This window comes from Podarcis bocagei (genome assembly GCF_964188305.1).
Source record: "Podarcis bocagei genome assembly, chromosome: 3".
NCBI classification, from domain to species: Eukaryota; Metazoa; Chordata; class Lepidosauria; order Squamata; family Lacertidae; genus Podarcis; species Podarcis bocagei.
This window is the reverse complement of record NC_138127.1, coordinates 69591808-69613525: the sequence shown is the minus strand read 5'-3', so window position 1 is coordinate 69613525 and position 21718 is coordinate 69591808. Positions and strand designations below refer to the sequence as shown.

The window sequence follows — 21718 nt, the reverse complement described above, 5'->3', positions numbered from 1 at the left end:
GTTGTAGTGACATTTTAAGGAAATCTTGATGGAGCACAGAAAATAATAATTCAGCTTTCCAATTCAAACCCCTTCTGCATGCCTCTGTATTAAATCACAGGCAAGTTGCATATGGTACATTATTTGGGATCTTGTCTGTTGATGTTAAACTGCTCCTATTTTGAAACATTACTTAAAGCTCTTCACTTAAAAAAAAAAAGCAATGGATTCCTGAGGTCACAAGGAAACATTTAGCATAACTGGCCGACCCCAGAGGTCCTCTAATCAAGGCAGTCAGGGGGAAGAAAAGACATAACCAGACTTAAAAATTCACTGGAGGCCAAAATATTGAATTTTTCTGGCTCTCCCCCAATGAAATGGAATAATAATATGATAAGAGGGAGGATACGACCGCACAGTGCTATTTTGTTAATGGGTGGGATCTAATTCCTGGCTGATAACATGTGGATACAATAGAAAAGATGATGAAAACTGCATAGAATAGATCACACAATCGCTTTATGAAAGTTAAAAAATGTATCTCATTCTCTTACCAGCGCATGCATCTATTAGAATGAAAAATCTCTAAAATCTCCAAATAACTTCTTTTGATTAATATTAAAATGAATCATTTTCTTACAAATATTTAAAGAAAGCCAAACCTCAACATCTGCTCCTTCCTTTCCCAGTTAAATCTCTGTATTTTAATGCAGTGCTTTAATACTTAAGTGATAAAATTCTGCAACAAAGCAAGTGCAAAGCTTCAAGCACAATTGGTATTCCTACATCTGGGGTTAGGCAGGGAGAACCACCTTTCTCTAATTAACAGGGGAGGATGTAAAACACTGTGTGCTGTTGACAACTATTATTACAGACAGAGTGACTCATACACAACGCCAATGTCATCCAACATTAAGAGACCCAAACATTCTGCAGGTATGGCAAGGTGAACAAAACACAGGCTTTCCAAACCAGCAAAGGTTATGCATATTGCCTGCATAAGAGACTACAATTGGAGTTAATTAAGGAACACCTCTGTTTTTCCTATGAGCATGACTGACTTGCTTCCTGATCTTTGAATTTGGGGGGGTGGGGTGGGGAGAGGTCACCTGGTTGCATCCTCACCATTCATTCTTCCATACAGCTGTGGCATTTAGTACGCAAACTAAATTTAACTGGGACCTTCCTCCAAAAGGTCACCACATGGTATTCCATAAATCAGATGAGCTAATGCTATCTGCTGCTTTCACAGTGATGTTTTATGAAAAGAGCATTGCTGAAATCCATTAAGCTACAGAGCTGAATTGCACGGACCACCTACTAGGAAAATGGTAATAGGTATGAGATGAAGCCAGAAAACATTTTAAACGCTGCATGCTAAGCTGTGGGGGTGGGGAGACTGTCTGGGTGCAGCGGTTAGGTGAGCTTTCCTAAGGAGGTGTATTAACCTCAACCAACTTTGAACTCAATAACAGAGAGACATGCAAAATATGCTCATGATAAAATACTTTTGAAAACAAAATGGAAATGTGCACCAGTATGCAGCGTTTGGCTTGAACAAAGAGAATTAAACAAAAACAAAAAGCCTACCTATTTATTTTAAACAAGACAGGCAAAACAACATGTACTGGAAGTCTAACTCAACCTTTTTATGGTGTCAGGAACTGCAATTTGCTGAGTGCAAGAGAAGATCAGGCTGGAATGGTTTAAATCATGGCAATGTATAAATCACTGAGGCAACTGATTTCAATTGAGAAACTCAATTTGAATAATTCTGAAATATATTACCTGAAAGAACAATATCATGAATGTTGTTTGGTGCTATTAACCGGGGAAATGTAATTGTTTACCACTACCTCGAATTTATATAACCTAAAGCAAAATTACAAAACTCTGGCCAGACAATCAACATTTATTAGCACTGCAGAATTCTATCTTCTGAGAGAACAGAGACAGGTTTCTGGATCCTATGAACACTTTTTTGGATGCAAGTCCTATTAAGCAAAATGGGGATTTACTTCCAATTAAAAATGCATAGGATCAGACTGTAAACAAATGTCCAGACCTTTTCAGAAGCGATGACTGATAGTTAATGGGCAAAATAGTGTTTCTTAAATCATAGAATCGTAGAACAGTAGAGTTGGAAGAGTCATCTGGTGCAATCCCTGCAATGGAGGAATCTTTTACCCAACGTGGGGCTAGAACCCAGGACCCCACTATCCAATGTAACAGAGTGTTTCCATGGTGTAGTATTTTGAGATGGTTTTTTATTGTCTTGTCGTGGTCTTTTTTTTTTTAAAGATGTAACTCTGGGAACTTAAGGTGAAGCGCAGTTAAGAAATGTAATAAATTAATAACAATGTCTAATTAGATAACATAAAGTAGAAGTTCATTTATATGGGCGCCAAGGATAATCCTAATGAAGCTCAGTTTAGCAAAGTACAACACAAAGGCTTGCCAGGCCAGGCCCACCATGGGTGTGTGTGTGGGTGTGGGTGTGTGTGTGTGAAGCAAGCACCTTGGTTGGCAGAAGCCCTTGTGGCTGCACCCTGGGGGGCACCCTGCCCACCCAACCTTGCCAGAAATCGGTGTTGATGCTGGCATTGCTTCTCCTCCAGTAGGGCAGTGGCAGGGCGGCACTTCCCATTTCAACTCAAGCGGCTCAAGGGGACATGCTGGCCCTGATGGCTGCAATCTTATCTATACAGTGGTACCTCGGGTTAAGTACTTAATTCGTTCCGGAGGTCCATTCTTAACCTGAAACTGTTCTTAACCTGAAGCACCACTTTAGCTAATGGGGCCTCCCGCTGCCGCTGCGCTGCCTGAGCAAGATTTCTGTTCTCATCCTGAAGCAAAGTTCTTAACCCAAGGTACTATTTCTGGGTTAGCGGAGTCTGTAACCTGAAGCGTATGTAACCCGAGGTACCACTGTATTTAATTGGGAATAAGCTCTATTAAATGGATAGGATTGCACTGTGCATGTTTAAGAGTGCTTAACCACAGAAATCACAGATTTCCCTCCCTCCATGATCCTTGCATTTAGATACAGTGGTGCCTCGCAAGACGAAAATAATCCGTTCCGTGAGTCTCTTCGTCTAGCGGTTTTTTCGTCTTGCGAAGCAACCCTATTAGTGGCTTAGCGGATTAGCGCTATTAGCGGTTTAGCGGCTATTAAAGGCTTAGCGGCTAAAAGGCTATTAGCGGCTTAGAAAAAGGGGGGAGCGAAAAAAATCGCAAGACGTTTTCGTCTTGCGAAGCAAGCGCATAGGGAAATTCGTCTTGCGAAGCGCATCGAAAACCGGAAAACCCTTTCGTCTTGCGGGTTTTTCGTCTTGCGAGGCATTCGTCTTGCGGGGCACCACTGTACTTTAGGGAGGGCAGGGGTGGCCAACTCCCAAGAGACTGCGATCTACTTACAGAATTAAAAACTGGCAGTGATCTACCCGTTTTTTGGGAGTTCAGGTCAAAGTTGTTGAGGGAAAAGAGGAACAGCCACTCACCAACAAATTGCTGGGGAAACAAACAGCCTCACTGAGTAAACACTGTCTTCTGTTCTGGAGGGTGGGGCGAGGGGGTGGGGCCGGATTTGATTTTACCAATGCTAAGGAAAGGGACTCAGCGATCAACCGCGATCTACAAAAATCTCCCGGGGATCTACCAGTAGATTGTGGTCAACCTGTTGGACACCCCTACTTTAGGGAACACTTCCAACAGCTTACATTTTGAATCCCCTGGCATTCCTAGGGTCTGCTGAAGGAGTTAAACAAATGGGCTTGGGAGAAAGACTCTTGCTTTGCATGGTGTTGGGAAGAAATGATACTCACGATTCCTTCCAACTCTATGATTCTATGAATATTGGAAGCCTAGAAACATGGCTCATTTATGAAGACCTCCACTAAAAATGATTTATGTGCTTTTACTTCATTTTATCTTGTTTTCATCAATTTCCAGTGCAAACTATGAGATAAAAGATTCTGTGTACAAAAGTAATATTTATTGGTTACCTCTATAGAATGCAGAGGGAACCAATTTAGTGATTGCTAAAAAAGCGTTTTAAATTAAGATCACTGTATTTTAAAATATAACATTCCATTCTTGTTTACCCATATGAGGATGTGATTACCACATAAAGTGAAAAGGGTTTATGACACTCACAGGATTTTAGGCCCCTCTGCTGAAATAAGACCACTTTTTATATTAGGAATACAGTCAACATAAAAACAAAGAGCTCAAAGTTTCATTCTGTCGAACACACATTTCATTTCCAATGAATCTTTTGAACTATTCAGTGATGATAAATTATACCGTAACTTGTTTTAATTGCCAACATTGCTTCTCTTTTGAAGAAACCACAAAAAAGTAACAGCTGCAGCTGATTAAAAAAAACCCCAAACTCGCTAGTCTAATGTTGCAAAATCTTAAGCTACTGGAATTCTCTTAGAACTATCCAGAATTTTATAGGAGCCAGAAGACAGCAAAACTATCTGTCAAGGAAGAACTTCTGAATTTCTAGTTTTCATTTATTTGAGGATATGCAAGGGAAGCATGCTTTGGGGGGCTGGAGAGCACATAACACTGGTCTTGAAAGACCTACATTGGCCCCCAGTACATTTACGAGCAAAATTCAAAGTGTTGGTGTTGACCTTTAAAAAGCCCTAAACGACCTCGGCCCAGTATACCTGAAGGAGCGTATCCATCCCCATCGTTCTGCCCGGACACTGAGGTCCAGCACTGAGGACCTTCTGGTGGTTCCCTCACTGTGAGAAGCAAAGCTACAGGGAACCAGGCAGAGGGCCTTCTCAGTAGTGGCACCCGCCCTGTGGAATGCCCTCCCACCAGATGTCAAAGAGAACAACAACTCCCAGACTTTTAGAAGACACCTGAAGGCAGCCCTGTTTAGGGAAGTTTTTAATGTGTGACATTTTAATGTATTTTAAATCTTTGTTGGAAGCTGCCCAGAGTGGCTGGGGAGACCCAGCCAAATGAGCGGGCTACAAATAATAATAATAATAATTAATATTAATAATAATAATAATTGGAACCCCCAGTTTTCAGGAATGGCTTTTCTAATGGTGGGGTTTGCGACAGGAGAGAGGGCTGCAAGTCTTCTTTCTGATCCTGAGAGAGCAGCAATGGGTGGGAGACAGCACTCCAGCAGCAGGCATCCTGTTACAAAAACCACCATCACCATCATCATTTATTTGTATGCCACCTTTCCACAGTTAAAACAATGCTCAAGGTGGCTTACAATATGAAAAGCTTTACATAATTACAAATATAGCAAAGTAGTCATACAAATAAAACACATTAAAAACTACGTAACCAAACCGAACAATGTCCACTTAAAATTAAGATACAAAAACATCACTAACAACAAATTAATTCAATTGAATCAAATGTTCAAGAAATGCTTTTCGGGAAGAATTTTGGCCAGATTCACTACGATAGTGACTGGACAGCCACATTTATTCTTAACCAAATAAGTGGCAAATTGTTGCTCCCCTTTTTGCCCCCTGTACAAAAGTGATAATTATTGTAGAAAATGACACTTAAAGAGACCATTTTTAGTAATGAATTGCCATATGACACAAGCTACCACAACCACATCTGTGTTTGATTAAGGGGGGGAAATAGTCTTGGGTGACCTTTCAGTCTTAAAGACAGACAGCCCTACCCATTAGAATACCAGTTTGCTTGCTAAGCAATTTTTAAAGGCACCTTTGGTATGACACACCACTTGCCTCCTTAATAGGAAAATTGTTTAGCTGTGAATGAAACACATACAAGAAATCCTAAATAGGAAAATGTCCATGATTCAGCAGCAAAGAAAATATGAAACTATTGAATGCTAACAGGCACAATAACTGCATTATAAAAGCAAAGATATGATTAGGTGGGAACAGTGTTGGCTGCATGAGATTCTTGTGTAATAATCATACAGATCAAAACTTGTATCTGCTTGTAATTCCCACAAAGACAGGCAATGACAGATTTCTGACAGGTAACTAAAACTACAGCATTATCACTTTAGGCAGCCTGAAAAGTAACAAATCAACAAATTCCTTAACATGGCTTCAAATGAGACTTCAATATTTTTTTTAAAAAAACTTGCCTTAAAATCCTTAGCCCGGTTCAAGAAAATAGCATGTGTACACCAAAATAAAGGCAATATATTTTCATAAAAATATTAATCTGTCAGCATTTTTTGGATTTTGCATTAAACATTGCAGAAACCTTACTAGCGATATCAACTATTGCTCAATCCTGTATGTTCACCCAGAAATTCCAGAGAGCTTGATGGAACTTTTTCCCTAAGTAAATGTCCATAGGCCTGCAGCTGTAATCAGTAAAAATACTTCAGCAGTTTTTCAAAAGATATTTTTGACATTTCAGTTTGTTCTCTACACTTCTAATATCTTTTGATCTTCCTGAACATTTTGTCCTTGTGCTTGCTACCAGTAGCTCTTTGGCCAATACTGTACAGAGGCAGAACATCATCTGCCACAATCTAATAATGGTGATCCAAGCAGAAACAGGTTTCTATCCCTGGGTATCCTTCACCAAGACTGCAAAAAAGCTGCAGCTCTAAATAGCCTACAGAAAATTTTTGTTCGCTGCATTTAGAAATAACTAAAGTATGCAAGTAATTCAAGTGTTATGAAAAGCCCTGAATATTTATATTGTTTCTTTATTTGAAAGAAGAATAAAGACAACACTTCAAATAGCAAGAGTAGAAAATTGGAAGAGAGATTTAACTATATACCAAAAAACCCTATATACCAAAAAAACCCTCTTACCTGAGTCTGTTTCATTGCCCGTTCTATTCGACGAATGCTTCCTCTCTCAAGCTTCGTTCGGAGAAGCAGAGCAGAAGTTTGAATTGCCCAGAATTTTGGTTGTGAAAGCAGATACTGGGGAAAAGGGAAAGAAAAAGGACAAAGCATTTATTTTTAGTGAGTGGAAGATGAGAAATCTTACTGTGTGGTACTCCAGGATACTTGAGTTACAGTAGGTAGTCAACTATAACCAATATCTGACAATTAATATGACTCTTGATATCTAACTGGCAATTCAAAGATGTATACCAATACAACAAAGTCAGCATTAATTTATTGTAGCATTATAACTACATACTGGAGATTATTTGCTGTGTATTATGTTGCTCCTGCCAACCTAGCAGTTCGAAAGCACATCAAGTGCAAGTAGATGAATAGGTAAGGGAAGGTAAACGGCGTTTCCGTGCGCTGCTCTGGTTTGCCAGAACCGGCTTAATCATGCTGGCCACATGACCCGGAAGCTGTACGCCGGCTCCCTTGGCCAATAAAGCGAGATGAGCGCCGCAACCCCAGAGTCGGTCTCGACTGGACCTAATGGTCAGGCGTCCCTTTACCTTTATTATGTCGCTGGTATCAATGCATTTCAAAATAGCATTTCATGCATTTATGTGGCACAAAAGGAACCATTAAATGACTGTACTCTTTCTTAGTAGAAGATAATTTGCCATTTTTAGCTGAGTAAGGCTAATTGCTTACCGTATTTTTCATCCCATAGGACGCTCCGTCCCATAGGACGCACCTAGTTTTTTTGGGGGGAAATAAAGGGGGGAAAATTTCCTTTATTTCCCCCCCAAAACCAGGTCGGGGAAACCGAAACAGGTTGAGGAACAGCGGGATGGCGGCGCTGCGCCTCCCTGCTGTCACCCAAGCTTGTGGGGCTGGCCGATGTCTGCCCGACGCGTGGGGCGCTCTGCGCCTCGCGCACCGGGTGGCAGGCTGCTATCCGCACCGTGGGGAGCCCTGCAGGGAAGTCCTGCAGGGCTCCCCACGCTGCGGATGTTTGCCCGGCGCGAGGGGCGCTCTGCTTCAGGGTGTCCTTAACGCCGGGCGGCAGGCTGCTATCCGCAGCGTGGGGAGCCCTGCGGGGAACTCCTGCAGGGCTCCCCACGCTGCGGATGTCTGCCCGGTGCAAGGGGCGCTCTGCTTCAGGGCGCCCCTCGCGCCAGACGGCCTCCCGCAGGGTTGCCTAGGCTGTGGATGCGTTCCCGAAGCGCCGGGCGCTCTGCTTTCAGCGCGCCCGGTGCTCCGGGAAGCAGGCTGCTATCCGCAGCCTAGACAGCCCTGCGGAACCTCCCGCAGGACTGCCTAGGCTGCGGATGTCTTCCTGAAGCCTGGAGAGCAAGAGGGGTTGGTGCGCACAGACCCCTCTCGCTCTCCAAGCTTCAGCAAAAGCCTGCATTCGCCCCATAGGATGCACCCAGATTTCCCCTTCATTTTTGGAGGGGAAAAAGTGCGTCCTATGGGGCGAAAAATACGGTAAATTGCAGGTAGAAAAAAATAGCAAAAAAGAGGTAACATTTCCATTTGCCACTGACAGGAACCATCAAATGCTAAACAAAAGGCTGTATCAAATTTGAATGGTTTGGATCTAACAGCACTATGTGCAAGCGTAAATGTACTTCCATTCATATAAGGTACCCCCTTCCAGAGGTTCCCCACTGTGCTATACCCTACACCAGAGCTTTCCAAACTGTGTGTCATGACACGTTAGTGTGATGCCTACAGTATGTAGGTGTGTCGCGCAAATGCTCACTGTGCTCCTGTCGGGGCTGGAAAGGGGTTAGTTTAACCTCCGGTTTGCTAGTAAAACTGAATTACTGTGTCGTGAAATGATGCACGTCTAAAAAGCGTGTCACCAACATGAAAAGTTTGGAAAGCTCTGGCCTACACTATTCAGGGGCTGCATTGATGAGGAAAGCGAGGAAAACTTTACAGTGGAACTGCAGTTCAGCTTGTACGTCTCAGGATCCAAGCCAATTATTCGAGACATACTTCTGTGTCCACACAATTCTTGACTTCAAAAGCTAATAAGAGATTGTTTCAATGGCCCAGTTACGTGGAAGCTTTTCTTTCACTGGCTGCTATCTTGACAATGTGGTGAAGCGACCATCATAAATGAGAGTTGCCGGACGATGAAAATTTGAAATGCTATTGAATAATCCTTGCAACCACGGCAGTAATAGCATGACTATTGTATGATTGTCCCAGACCCAGTACTTAATGGACTGCAGTTACCTAAAGCAGCTCAAGACTTTTTACACACTGTTGGTTTTATTCTGCTAATTTTACAGTTAAGAGACATTTTTAAGCGTTATGGAGCATGATGCTTTATTGCCTTGCCTCCAATATCTTGATGCACTGGATAGGAAGGCCTTGAACAATTATTTCAACCAGGAAACTTTTCAAAGGGGGAGAATATCTGGTCAGACTTTGAAATTGGTTACTGTATCTAATGATCTTTGCTAGACGCAACACAGAAGGAAGGGAAGAGGATAGCAGCAAAATGGATTGACTTTAGTAACAGAATGACAACATGAGTGAATGCGTAAATGGCAGGAGCACAAGCACAGCTACTAAAAGCCAAACAAGCTGAAGAACGGGCTATGAGTCATTATGGCACTTGATGAGGGAGTCATCTCCACCAGCAAGTGCCAAGCACCTATATTGTAGATAGAATCCCAAAGCTAAATCCACTAAACATGAGAAGACAATTCTGCAATCATCAGCATGCTCTGATGCTCGACTGTTCTTACAGCCTAAAAGATTTTTCTTTTATGTATATATATTTATTAAGGTAAAGGTAAAGGTACCCCTGCCCGTACGGGCCAGTCGTGTCCGACTCTAGGGTTGTGCGCCCATCTCACTTAAGAGGCCGGGAGCCAGCGATGTCCGGAGACACTTCTGGGTCATGTGGCCAGCGTGACGAAGTTGCTTTGGCGAGCCAGCACCAGCGCAGCACACAGAAACGCCATTTACCTTCCTGCTATAAAGCGGTACCTATTTATCTACTTGCACTTAGGGGTGCTTTCGAACTGCAAGGTGGGCAGGAGCTGGGACCGAACGACGAGAGCTCACCCCGCCGCGGGGATTCGAACCGCCGACCATACGATCGGCAAGTCCTAGGCACTGAGGTTTTACCCACAGCGCCACCCGCGTCCCGTAATATATCTATTACCTCTTAGTTATTGTCTATAATGCAATCTTTTTAACTACAGTGGTGCCCCGTAAGACGAATGCCTCGCAAGACGGAAAACCTGCTAGACGAAAGGGTTTTCCGTTTTGGAGGTGCTTCGCAAAACGAATTTCCTATGGGCTTGCTTCGCAAGACGAAAATGTCTTGCGAGTTCCTGCGGGGCTTTCCCCCACCCCCTTTTCCCCAAGCCGCTAAGCCGCTTATCAGCTGATCCTAAGCCGCTAAGCCGCTTAACAGCTGATCCGCTAAGCCGCTTATCAGCTGATCCGCTAAGCCGCCAAACCGCTTATCAGCTGATCTGCTAAGCCCGCTAATAGCGCTAATCCACTAAACCGCTAATGGGCTCACAAAACAGATCACAAAATGTAGTCCGGGAAAACAATAATACAGATCCCAGTCATATTTGTCCAAATGGTTCTCGGTGTCTTATCAAAACTGTATTAAAATCCACTGGGGAGTAATGTAGCGTCCAAAGCCTGACAGACACTTGCATGGTAACCCCTTGCAATCAACCAAAATGCATATGCTGGACCCAGATGGACGTCGCAGCAACATACACAATGCACTACAGCTGATATCTTTTGACTGATTTGGCACTTACGGGCAGCCTCTTTCCAGCTACTTTCCTCCTTGTGTCACGTGAATGGCCAAACAAGCTAGGATTCAAAAGAAGCCAAAATGTGAAACCATTGTTTGATGGCTTCCTATCTTGGCTTGTCTGGAAACAATTAACCAGTTTATGAATTTGTAGATAATGGGAACCCATGGTTAACTGTTGGATCCTGTTTCTTCAATGCATTGCTGCTTGTGCAGTGAGAAAAGCCAAGTAACAGGAAAGGGGCAGCCAGTGTATGTCCAGTGGGATTATCGACTTCCTCACATTCTACCGGCAGTCTTACAAACCATGCCACACATTTGTTTTGAAACTGCCCTCAGTTTTAAAAGATGGGTTGCCACATGTGATGGGAAACTGCTGTTTCAGAAACACATCCGAGAAATTGGTTTATGTAGCTGCTTTGATCCAGGCTGACATACTTAACTGTGCCCAGTATCTTAGCTTCCAAAGCTGCATTTGATAATTTACTTTAGAACAGGTAGCTTTAGATAGCATTTCAGCTGATTCGTTGGCCAATCATTTAGAAGAAAGGGATCTAAGTGTTTTAAAACATTCAAGTGTCTTGGAGTGTAATATTCTGCATCAGGATAGCCACTGTGATTCCCTCCAGAATGGTGAGCTATAATGGGACATGTAGCCTAACGGGAGTCAGTGGAAGACAGGCGTGCCTGGTGTGCTCTAGTCCATGGGGTCACAAAGAGTCAGACACGACTAAACGACTAAACAACAACAAGCCTAACAACACCGGGGGGAGGGGGGGAACCTTGTTGGCTATCCTCATTTCATATATAAAATTCATACTTAGTAATGCCAACATTTTTGCGTCTGCCTACATCTTTTAGTGCAGATTATTCTTGATAGTTTCAATAGCCTCTAGGATTTTTCTTGCAATATCTTTTATAACAGAGACTTACATCCTGTTCATGGGCAATGTTAGGAGATGAACAAGCCATTGTGGTATAGCTGGCATCAACTATTCTTGGTTTTAATTTGCTGCAAAGCAGTGCCAAAGTTTTACAGCCAAGACCAGGGAAATTTCTTCAAACTCCTACAGCTCTTATTGGGAATCTTAATTCATTTTTGACAGGGTTTCAATACACATTTCAGTTCTGGAATATGTTTTTCATCAGAAGAGACTTGCAATTAACCTTTTTTTCATGCGAGGAAACGAGTCCGTTCACTATTTTGTTTAAAGAATTGGTTTTCAATAATGAGTGAAGGCTAAAGCTACACAAGGCGTGGATTCCATTTGCACTTCAAGTGGAGCTGAGCCATTTTACCAACATGTACCTTACTCTAAACATATCATTTATTCTGTGTTAGGCTGAAAGCCACTTTAGCCATGTTTGACTGCAACACTGTCTTCCCACCCCAACTAGATGTTTAGATTGGACCAGCTCCTGAAACCAAGCAAGCGCAGCCTTCCATACCACATCATAGTGCATCAGTATGTATTTCTGAAGGCCCAATCTCAACAGCAATAAATCAGGAATTTGGATTTCTATGAAAAGGGTTTAACTTTTCAATGCCAGAGTTCAAGGATTTTCATAGACAATAGCTAACAGTACAACAGGAATTCCTAAATGAATGCAGTGCTAATATTGTACTTAATCCCTGGGGAATACGGAGTTGGAAATGAAGAGGTCTTCGAGCAAGTCATTTAGAAAGAAAATGTGTGAATTAATTTCTGTCTTACACCTTTTAAAAACAGTTTTAACATTTCTCTAATATTAAATAGACTGTTCTAATGTTATTTATTTTAGACAGTGAACTGGAACAAAGCATGTATTATTTCAAGGTCAGCCATGCTTCAGGTTCAATCAGTACTTGCAATATTTCAGTGCAAGCCATTTCTCCTTTTAATTTTTTTTAAAAATTACTCCACCCCCCTCCCCCGCTAGCTGGTCTGCCATTGCCGGGCACCCAGAACACCAAACAAATCAGAGCCAACACAAATTGAGACTTGTGTCAAATACTTGCCCTGGGGGTGTTCCTGCAACTTCAGAGTTAGGAGGAGGCCTAGGAATCATGCTGGCCAGAGGCTCTCTTGGTACTCACCATGGGAAGCAAAACTGTGGATCCCCCATGTATGAACAAATCCATTCTCCCAGTACACCAAAATCATTTGCCCAACAAAACTTAATAAAAAGGGAAGTTGATAGACTACATATATAAAAGTTCTTTAAAAGTGTTTCCTCAGGCCTCTCCAGTATACATGAGCCACCAATAATCAAGTGGGGAAAAAGAATTGTCTTAAGAAAAATTCCTAAGATGTCATTTGAAACTACAGTTTTAAGACAGAACATAAAAGCACCTCTTATGGTTACACCAGAGACTGGGGTAAACCAGGATGAAAGGTTGGAAAAGTGAGACATTTTAAAGAACGAACTGTTTTAGCATTCTAAAACACTATGCCAGATCAAACAGCACTCTGTTGTAATACTGTTTTCATGCTATAAAGAAGTCAAAGTCTTTCCTGACCAAATGACTCACAGAAGATACAGCTGGCCAAAGACAAACGAGAGGGAGAAGATCTTTAGGTACACACCAGGCCAGTTGTCTACCAGGCTGCCAGAGAAAATAGTGACATAGGGAAAGAAAGTGTGAAGAAACAAGAGAGCTTTGTCAGGGGAAGCCTAATTTCACACACAGTACCAGCATTTTACATTGCTAAGGTTTCGGGAATAGAAGACCGCCACAAATTAACTGGCGTGACCTAAAAGCACAAAGACAGAATGGAGAGAGAAAAAGTTTAACAGAAGGGAGAAAGACAGCCAATGTTTTCATGTGAGATCTTCACCAAGCTCATTTCATTAGAATTATTTGTATTATAACACCTGTAGAGAGGGGACAGAATGCTTCTCCAAATAATGTTGCCTAACCTAAAACCTCTGTAGTGGTGCTTTTACAATCTTCTAGTCAAGACAAATGGGTTTGAACATATAGGTTATTCTTAGCAGGTGTACAAAAAGTGAACTGCATTGGGGAAGGCACATTCAGTAACAGCAATCAGTAGTACTCATGTCACAGCCACTGGCGGTTGGCGAGTTTGGGACTCCACCTCACAGGAGCAAATCAGCTCTTTGAAAGGCTTCAGTCTGGAGCAATTCATAACACTGAAGAGCTGTTAGGTAAGGCAAGAAGCAAGAAAGGACACCGGGCTCAGCTAGGCAGTTCTCTGCTAAACTCCCATTAGAACCAGAGATGTGGCTGTTTGTTCTGATGTGCCACTAGGACACAAGATGGGCTTCCTTCCTCCTGCCTTGCATTACAGCCGATTGGCAAACACCACAGCCCTATTCTGGCATCACTCACCATGGGTACAAGCAGGGCTTCAAGGCTATGCTTTTATTTAGCCTGCCCAAATTATCACCCAGTTCTTCCCAGATCCTCTTGTGTTTGATACCCGAGGATGCTACCCCCACAATTAAAAACCCCTGGGAAATCAGGGTGTCTCTGCTGTAAACATTCACCTTAAACACACACGGAGAGGGAAGGGGAATCCCAGCAACATCAGGGGCAAAACCAAGCATACAACTCAGTGGCCTCTGTTTAAATAGCACTGATGAGAGATGATAGTTCTGTTCTAACACCTGTCAGCACTGCAGGTTCAAAAAACTATCGGTGTGTTCCTGGACGGGAACCAAGATGGTATGCACAGTGTTACTTAAAAAGAAGAGATTTTGTGCCCATAGAAATTAGATTTACCTGCATTTGAATTTGTTCATTTTGTATTTATACAAAGGATACAAAGGTGCCTGTCTATATACGGAAGATGTCCTACTCACTGAAAGGCTGTTTCATATCTTATGCTAGAGCCTTTTGTAAGAAAATATGTTCTTCTATTTCCAAAACCTCTCCACCAAACAGTAGCATAGAAACTACAGGGACCACATAATATACAACTAAGTCTTAGGCGAGGTTTTGCAAGAAATATTAGTTAATATTTTCCTTCTTTTTATGTTTCTTTGGAGCCAACCCACTTTTTAAAAAAATTAACAACACACCCCTGTTAATTCACCCTATATAATACAATAGTTGCTAAGAGAGATTCTTTAAAAATGGAGTCTCTGGGGAAATTATGAAATGTATCCAGACTAGAGGAGGTGCAGAGGTGAGAAAAAGTATGTATGGATCTTTTTCCTTCCCATATGTCAACAGGATTTGAACATTTATGAAAAATAAGGATCAACGAGGTGGAATGCAGAGCTATTTTCACCATCTGGTTCACCTTTGAACCAGACAATATTCTATCAGTTTTGACAGCTCTCTCGTCCCCTTGATCTTACCCCTTTTAATACCGTTATCTGATTTTTAAAATGTTTTCCTATGTTTCACCAAGCAAGTGGAGGCAAGCAGCAGAAACAGAACATAAAGACAAAAAGTTTAAACTGTAATACTATTAAAAGTCTCCCGTATAAATTAGAAATATTTGAACAAAGAACACGGGCTAGTGTTCTAGCCCAAATTTATATACTTTGGAGAAAAACTGTGACTTGCTCTATATACTTTTAAGATATTAAAATTGAGTTTATCAAAAGCACAATTGTTTTCATCGCTGGGTCCTGAAGCATGGCCAAATGTAATAAAACAAGGACAAACTGATTTAAATTTATTTCTATTTAAGTTGACAATATAAAAATAGATACAAGATCAGCATTACAATTGTATTTATGCTTCAATTGTTTTTAAAATTATTTCCTTAAAAACTGCTCTTAATGGTTTCCTAGGGCATTAATCCATTCATATTAAAGCGCCAGTTTCAATCTCAAAAGAACTGATAAAAGCTCAGTAGGGCAGATTTATCTTTAAAAACACAATTATATGGAAAATTTCAGACTGTTTTAGAAACTGTATGTGATTTGATTTTTCATTAAAAACCAATTTTGACTCTGGCTTTGTTCCTCAATTGCCCTCACAATATTCTGCTTTCAGCATATGCTAAAGACGTTTGTATTGGTCATTGTGAAAAGTACTAAACTGCATCCTGTGTCCTTTATATGCCATTTTCTATTGCACATTTTATCCTTTACATAATACTTTGGAATTTTTAAATGTTGAGAGGTTTATAAGAACTCTAAACAAAAAATAATTAAACAAACACACTTGAGGAAGATCCTATGGACCAGCAGAGCTCTTTGTGCTGTGAAGGAAAATGCTCGTTCCAATTTACCCCATACAACCAGGCATGCTGTTTTGAAAAGGTCTTTCCAATCCCTCACAGCAGATTGTTCGGCAGCGCTGAGTGGCAGCTGGGGGGGTGGGGGAGTCTGTAATGAGCAACTATCCACAAAACAAGAATCCATACAAGCCCTTCCACATCACAGATAAAATTGCTTTTGAAGCTCAAGGAATTTCAAGAGCAATTTGTGGCAGAGGATTCTGCTGTAGATCAAAGCAACTCCTGCCTACAGTACAACAACACCTCATTGGATTGTGGATGAAGTATGAAAAATCTATTTACCTAGGTGTGGGTCCGTATCAATACTGTCTCTAGAGTATGGAGTGGAAATTTTCTGGCTTCAACAGGCCTCCCCACTTTACCCCTGAGGGCAAAGCCACACCCATCTTCCCTACACCTGAGGTCACAGCAAATGGCTGATAAGAGCCAGACTTGGCTGAAAGGGTGTTGGAAGGCAGTGCCAATGGGTGACTTCTTCAGAAGCTCCACTCAAAAGTGCTATCTAGCCCTGCGCTTTGAACAGGGCTTCTGTCAGATCTTCAGAAGTTCCTCTTCTAAGTGCTATGAAAGGGCTTTGGAAGACTCCCGGTGGCAAAAGAAAAGGCCACTTGATGTTATTGCAGTGTCAAGTAATTGGCAGGTGGGCAGAAGACCCACCTTTCAAACCTGGCCTGAGGTCACCACAGTCTAGTTTGCTGGACTAGAGAAGTTCCCCACTACTGCTGCACAGCAAGAACTGCAAGTATATATTTTGTTTTCAGCAGGGAGCGTGAGGCAGTTCACATGCAACAGAACCACATAAGGGATAAAAAATATATGATTAGGTATGCTTCTATCCCATTTTTTTTAAAAAAAACACCTTTGCTTCTGAATGTTGCAATTTTATTCACCTTTTTTTAGTTAGAAGCCACCTGCAACAGGAGATACAAATGTCTGAAATAAATAAAGTACCAGATATGCTGCCTTTAAGGCACTGTCTGTGAATGCCTCCCGTCTTCATCCCATTTGGGCCTTGTGGCCAAGAAGAAACATGGCCGGGCTGGAAATTGGCAGAAAGGATGGGGATGGAAATATAGGCCTCCCCCACCTTTATCAGGAGACTCAGGTGAACAGCAAAAGGGGAAGCAACAGCCATACAGTTGGGAATTGTTACCAATTATTGTGGAAGGAAAGCTAAATGAAAATGATAAGTATTCCAGATGGAGGGGACTGTGAGTTATGGATTGCCACAGCTCTGATGGAGTGCAAGGAGGGAAAGAATAAGAGAAATCAAGTGTATATTGAATGAAGTGGCCAACCAATATAATTTGAAACTTAAGGTTCCTGATGAGAAAAGGCTGGGACTTACTCTAGTGATAACAGCCTGCTCAACTCAAAAACCCTGAGAAAGACTAGGGGTATGGAAGGAACATAGGCTGCTGAAAGTTAAGTTGGACCTCTCTTGAAGCAGCAACAACAACAATTACCCATCCTTCACTGTTTCCCCTGGCCTTTTGTTCAAATGCAGGTGTTCGATACAAAAAAAAAAGTCATTGGGTTCATCAAAACATCACCAACCTTGATCTGGATTTTTGTGTGCTGACAGATCAACATGGTTACTGGGATTCTGAGCTACAATGCCCACAATGAAGTGGTGACTCACGACTCACTTTAAAAAGAGCTGTATGGATGCTGATGCTTTAAGATATCTTGACACGTCTCATATTTAAGTAGATATCAGATGAATGTATGACAACCATCTAACCAGCCTGCAGATTTAGGAATCCACATGTAGGCTGAGAAGATGCCTGCTCACACATACACACAACAGTGTATATGATGTTAGCGGAGCTAGGATCAAACATCAATCTTGGCTTTACTGAAAAACTCTCTTTCTGTAATTAATTTTTTTGCATAAACCAAGAAGATGCTTACGGTGTTGGCAAATATAATTGGAGGCTTCTAACCAAAAGCACCTGAGAACTAGAAACTTTCCTTTTATTTTTCCACAACTTCCTGAAGTACAGTGAAGGTTAGAGACTTAGCGCAAAAGAAAGACGCTTTGAGAAGGTTCTTCCCCCATGGCCAATTTATGATCAGTATTAACACTAGCAATAAGTATAATGGCTGACAACAGGCAATACATCGTTCACGGGCAGCAAAAGTTTCCTTGAAATTTCCTTCACTGAGCAACAAAAGGTGCACTGGTGCACTTGTATTCAAATAATCAGCCACTAGATGGCACAGTAGTAATAACTTTCAGAGGGGCAGCCATGCTAGCCATTTGCAGACAAAACGAGTATAGTGGCACCTTAAAGTCTACACAATGTATTTTGGAATAAGCTTCTCTAGACTTGTTTCAGTATACATGTTCCCTACATGAAGAATTTGCCCCAAATAAGAGCTTCATTACTTCAAGACACACAAATAAAACTGGGTATGAAAAATACCATATATACAAGCCTACATTTCTGCTACAAGTGGCTATTATTGTCCGTTTCCTCTCTGGTATTATCTCAAATGCAGTATTCAGTAAAAGCTTTAGCAGGCATAGGAACAAAGCAATTCATAAAGCCAACCTCTTAATCGAGCCTCTCTGGTTTCATAATTTTAAAACAGCTAGAATAGAAATCAAGGAAACCAGAATGCACTCATTCAGTTCACTTGGGGGAGAATTGCTGTATTTTCTCCAGTAATGAAACGGTGCACAAAGCAAAATACAAAGATAGATGGGAATTCTTATGGATATAAAGGAGCTTCTAAATACTGTATCATTTTTCTCTGTTTCAACCATGAGAAGAATACTTCTTTGATAAATGTGCTCATTAAGGTAGTATCATACCAAAAGCTGGAAGCTAGCCACATTTCCAGCTTCCCCCAAGTCACCCACCATCAGCCCCCAAAGCCCAGAAACAACTTTGAACTCTGAACAGCTTTTGGACATGTATTTGAACTTGTCAAAATACTAGGTAATCTCTGTCACCGAACACCACTCCTGGTCAGTGGGGATTGAGCATGTAAAGCAATTTGTCCAAGACAATTTTGTCAGGCAATTACTCCAAGTGTAACACTTAGCTCGCGGGATTAGATTGCTTTCCCATACAACTATTAGGAATGTGACTACATGCCACACACAAACTGAAGATGGCACTTTAGACAAACAGCATAGTGCATGGATGGGGGACCCTTCTTCCTCAGGGCCACATTCTCTTCTGGCCGCTTGCTAGCGATGGTTGGAGCAACATATGTACATTTTACTTTTGTACAGCAGGCTAGTTTTTAAAACTTACACACCCCTCAGTGTTGCTGCTGACCTTTAAAGCCCTAAACGGCCTTGGCCCAGTATACCTGAAAGAGCATCTCTACCCCCATCGTTCTGCCCAGACACCTTCTAGCGGTTCCCTCCCTGCGAGAAGTGAGGTTACAGGGAACCAGACAGAGGGCCTTCTCGGTAGTGGCACCCGCCCTGTGGAACACTCTCTCATCCGATGTCAAGGAAATAAACAACTATCTGACTTTTAGAAAACATCTGAAGGCAGCCCTTTTTAGGGAAGTTTTTAATGTTTGATGTTTTATTGTGTTTTTAATATTCTGTTGGAAGCCGCCCAGAGTGGCTGGAGAGGCCCGGCCAGATGGGCGGGGTATAAGTAATAAATGATGATGATGGTTGTTATTATTGCCAGACAAGCAAGAGGCATTTTCAGTGCTCAAGGGCACATTCCAGCCAGGCAAAAACATTGAGGTGCGAAGCAGGGTCAGGGAAGGGGGCTGCCTGGGGAAGAGTTCAAAGAGCCAGACAGAGGGGCTTGCTTGGAGGGCCACAATTTCACACATAGGACTGAGGTTCCCAACGCCTGATAGAGAGCCATGAACAGTCTGCGATGCAAATGAAAAGTGGTTTAAGAAATACTTTTGCATAATCTATACAGATCCCTCCACAAAACTGTGAAACTTAATCACCCAGGATTTCTAGCTGTGCCCAAGGGCCTCTGTGTGTTCAACGATATGGGCACAGAAGGCATTTTCAGACCATCCCCTGAACAAGAGGAAACTGACGGAGGCAGGACCACCAGGCCTAATCTGGCTGCTCCTTCTACTATGTGCAGAGGGAGAAGCAATTAAACAATGTTTAAACACAATGCAAGTGGAGATAGGTAAGTGTCTTACTGATGAAAAAGCAAGCAGCTCCTCTTCTGTGAGCTTATGAACCGGGTTGTTCTTCTGAAAGTCTATGCTGCGTAGAAGGGGGGAAAATCACATTCTGAGCCTTACTGGTTTTTGCATTTTATATCGTTAATCACATCAGGCAACTTTGGATGAAGATTTTGGGTACAAATCAGCTAAAATAAAATTATTGCTAATCAATTAAATACATTAAGTTGTCTGACAATTACAATACAGTATTAAAAATACAATACACAATAGCTGGATTTTCAGCTGGATTTAACATATAATTAAGATGTCCAGCTGAAGAAAAAGGAGAGATGCCCAGAGAATAACCTCCAAAGAGGGATTAATGAAATTAATCCAACACCTGCCAATCAGTCAAATTTTACTGTCTGTTAAATATAAACATTCTGAAATTCATTTTCAAAACTTGTGAGGCAGCTATAAATATCATGTACAAAACTTTCAGATTATCAGATCAGATATATGTTATAATACACCAAGCTGTTAAAGTGAAAGAGCAGTCAAATCACATGAAATTCAATGTCACTCTAAGCAGAACATTTCATCAGCACAAACATTTCTGCTTTCTAGATGGTATAATCTTCCTTCTCTTCTCCCAAGCAGATATGGGGGAGAAGTTCCATTGCACTATGGGACTCATTGCATTGACTTCCAATAGCTCCACAACTGAGTTTAACCTGGCCCTTAGTCTCCTGCTTTGTGTGAAGAAGGTACAAATAGAAGGAATCTTCAACCAGCCCTACGGGCAAGTGCATGTGTGGATCTAACCTCATCCCCAAAAGTACTTCACCAACAAGTTATTATGGAACCATCATTTTGCTGCAGCCATACACTTGAGAGAGTGACGAAGTGGAACCAAGGGATATCATCTTACCAAATTCCAAGGATAACAGCAAGCTCTTCTGCACATAAGTCAGGCATCTGGTTCTGATGAGATTCCGCAAACTTTATTTCATTTAACACTGTGTCATCATTTAAATCATAATTCTGTTGGGTGGGGGGGGGGGAAATCACATAAGTGATCATTCACATTAAAATTGCTCAGCTATTTGAAAATTACAATAAAAAAAACCCTTAACAGCAGCATTGGTGTTGAACTCTGCCAAAAATATAAATTCTCATATTGACTTATCAGTAAAAAGAAATGTATTCTCTTTCCTAGTAGAAAAACAACTGTATTGAAGATGATTTTTTAAAATAATGCAGGACAACTGACAGAGCTGTAGAACCATGAATGGAAAACAGAATTAACACACACAAGTTCTGCGATGGTTGCTAAAGGGTTTTTCAGTAAAGCCGATGTGGAAAATTATCCATGAGAACATAAAGTTAGAAAACCACTGTGCTAGACTGATTAATATTATTGATATCTAATGACTTGGCTTTTAAATGTACATGTACACCAAGTGGCATTTTTTAAACATGTCACACTGGACCCTAGTTAATGGCTTGCTGTGAATGTGGCAATCTGGGCTGCTTTGCTCCTCTTTGCAAGCATGTGAAGGAAACAACCCCCAGTTTATCATTATATCTAATCAGAAAACTATGAACAAACCTTAAGAGACAGATCACATCTATAAAGCAAAACAAACCAGTATCCCTTGTTTAGACTTAATGCTAAGCCATGTGCAAATGTGGAGGAACACATGGACCATAGTGCAGAGAACTGCATGTCTACCTCAGCATGCTGCTCCAGGTTGCAATACAGGCTGCTGTGAACTTTCCCTGTACTCTGTATGGCC

General features: G+C 41.6%; 1 protein-coding gene across 1 annotated transcript in view; it reads right to left on the bottom strand.

The window, feature by feature from the left end:
• TTC27 (tetratricopeptide repeat domain 27) overlaps positions 1-21718 on the bottom strand; it is a 97875-nt gene that overhangs the window by 54997 nt on the left and 21160 nt on the right. Inside the window, exons 8-10 of the mRNA XM_081188072.1 lie at positions 20851-20963; positions 19953-20019; positions 6777-6890 (exon numbers count right to left, since the gene is read on the bottom strand). Coding sequence (XP_081044198.1) covers positions 6777-6890; positions 19953-20019; positions 20851-20963 — 294 coding nt within the window. The remainder of the gene's footprint in view (positions 1-6776; positions 6891-19952; positions 20020-20850; positions 20964-21718) is intronic.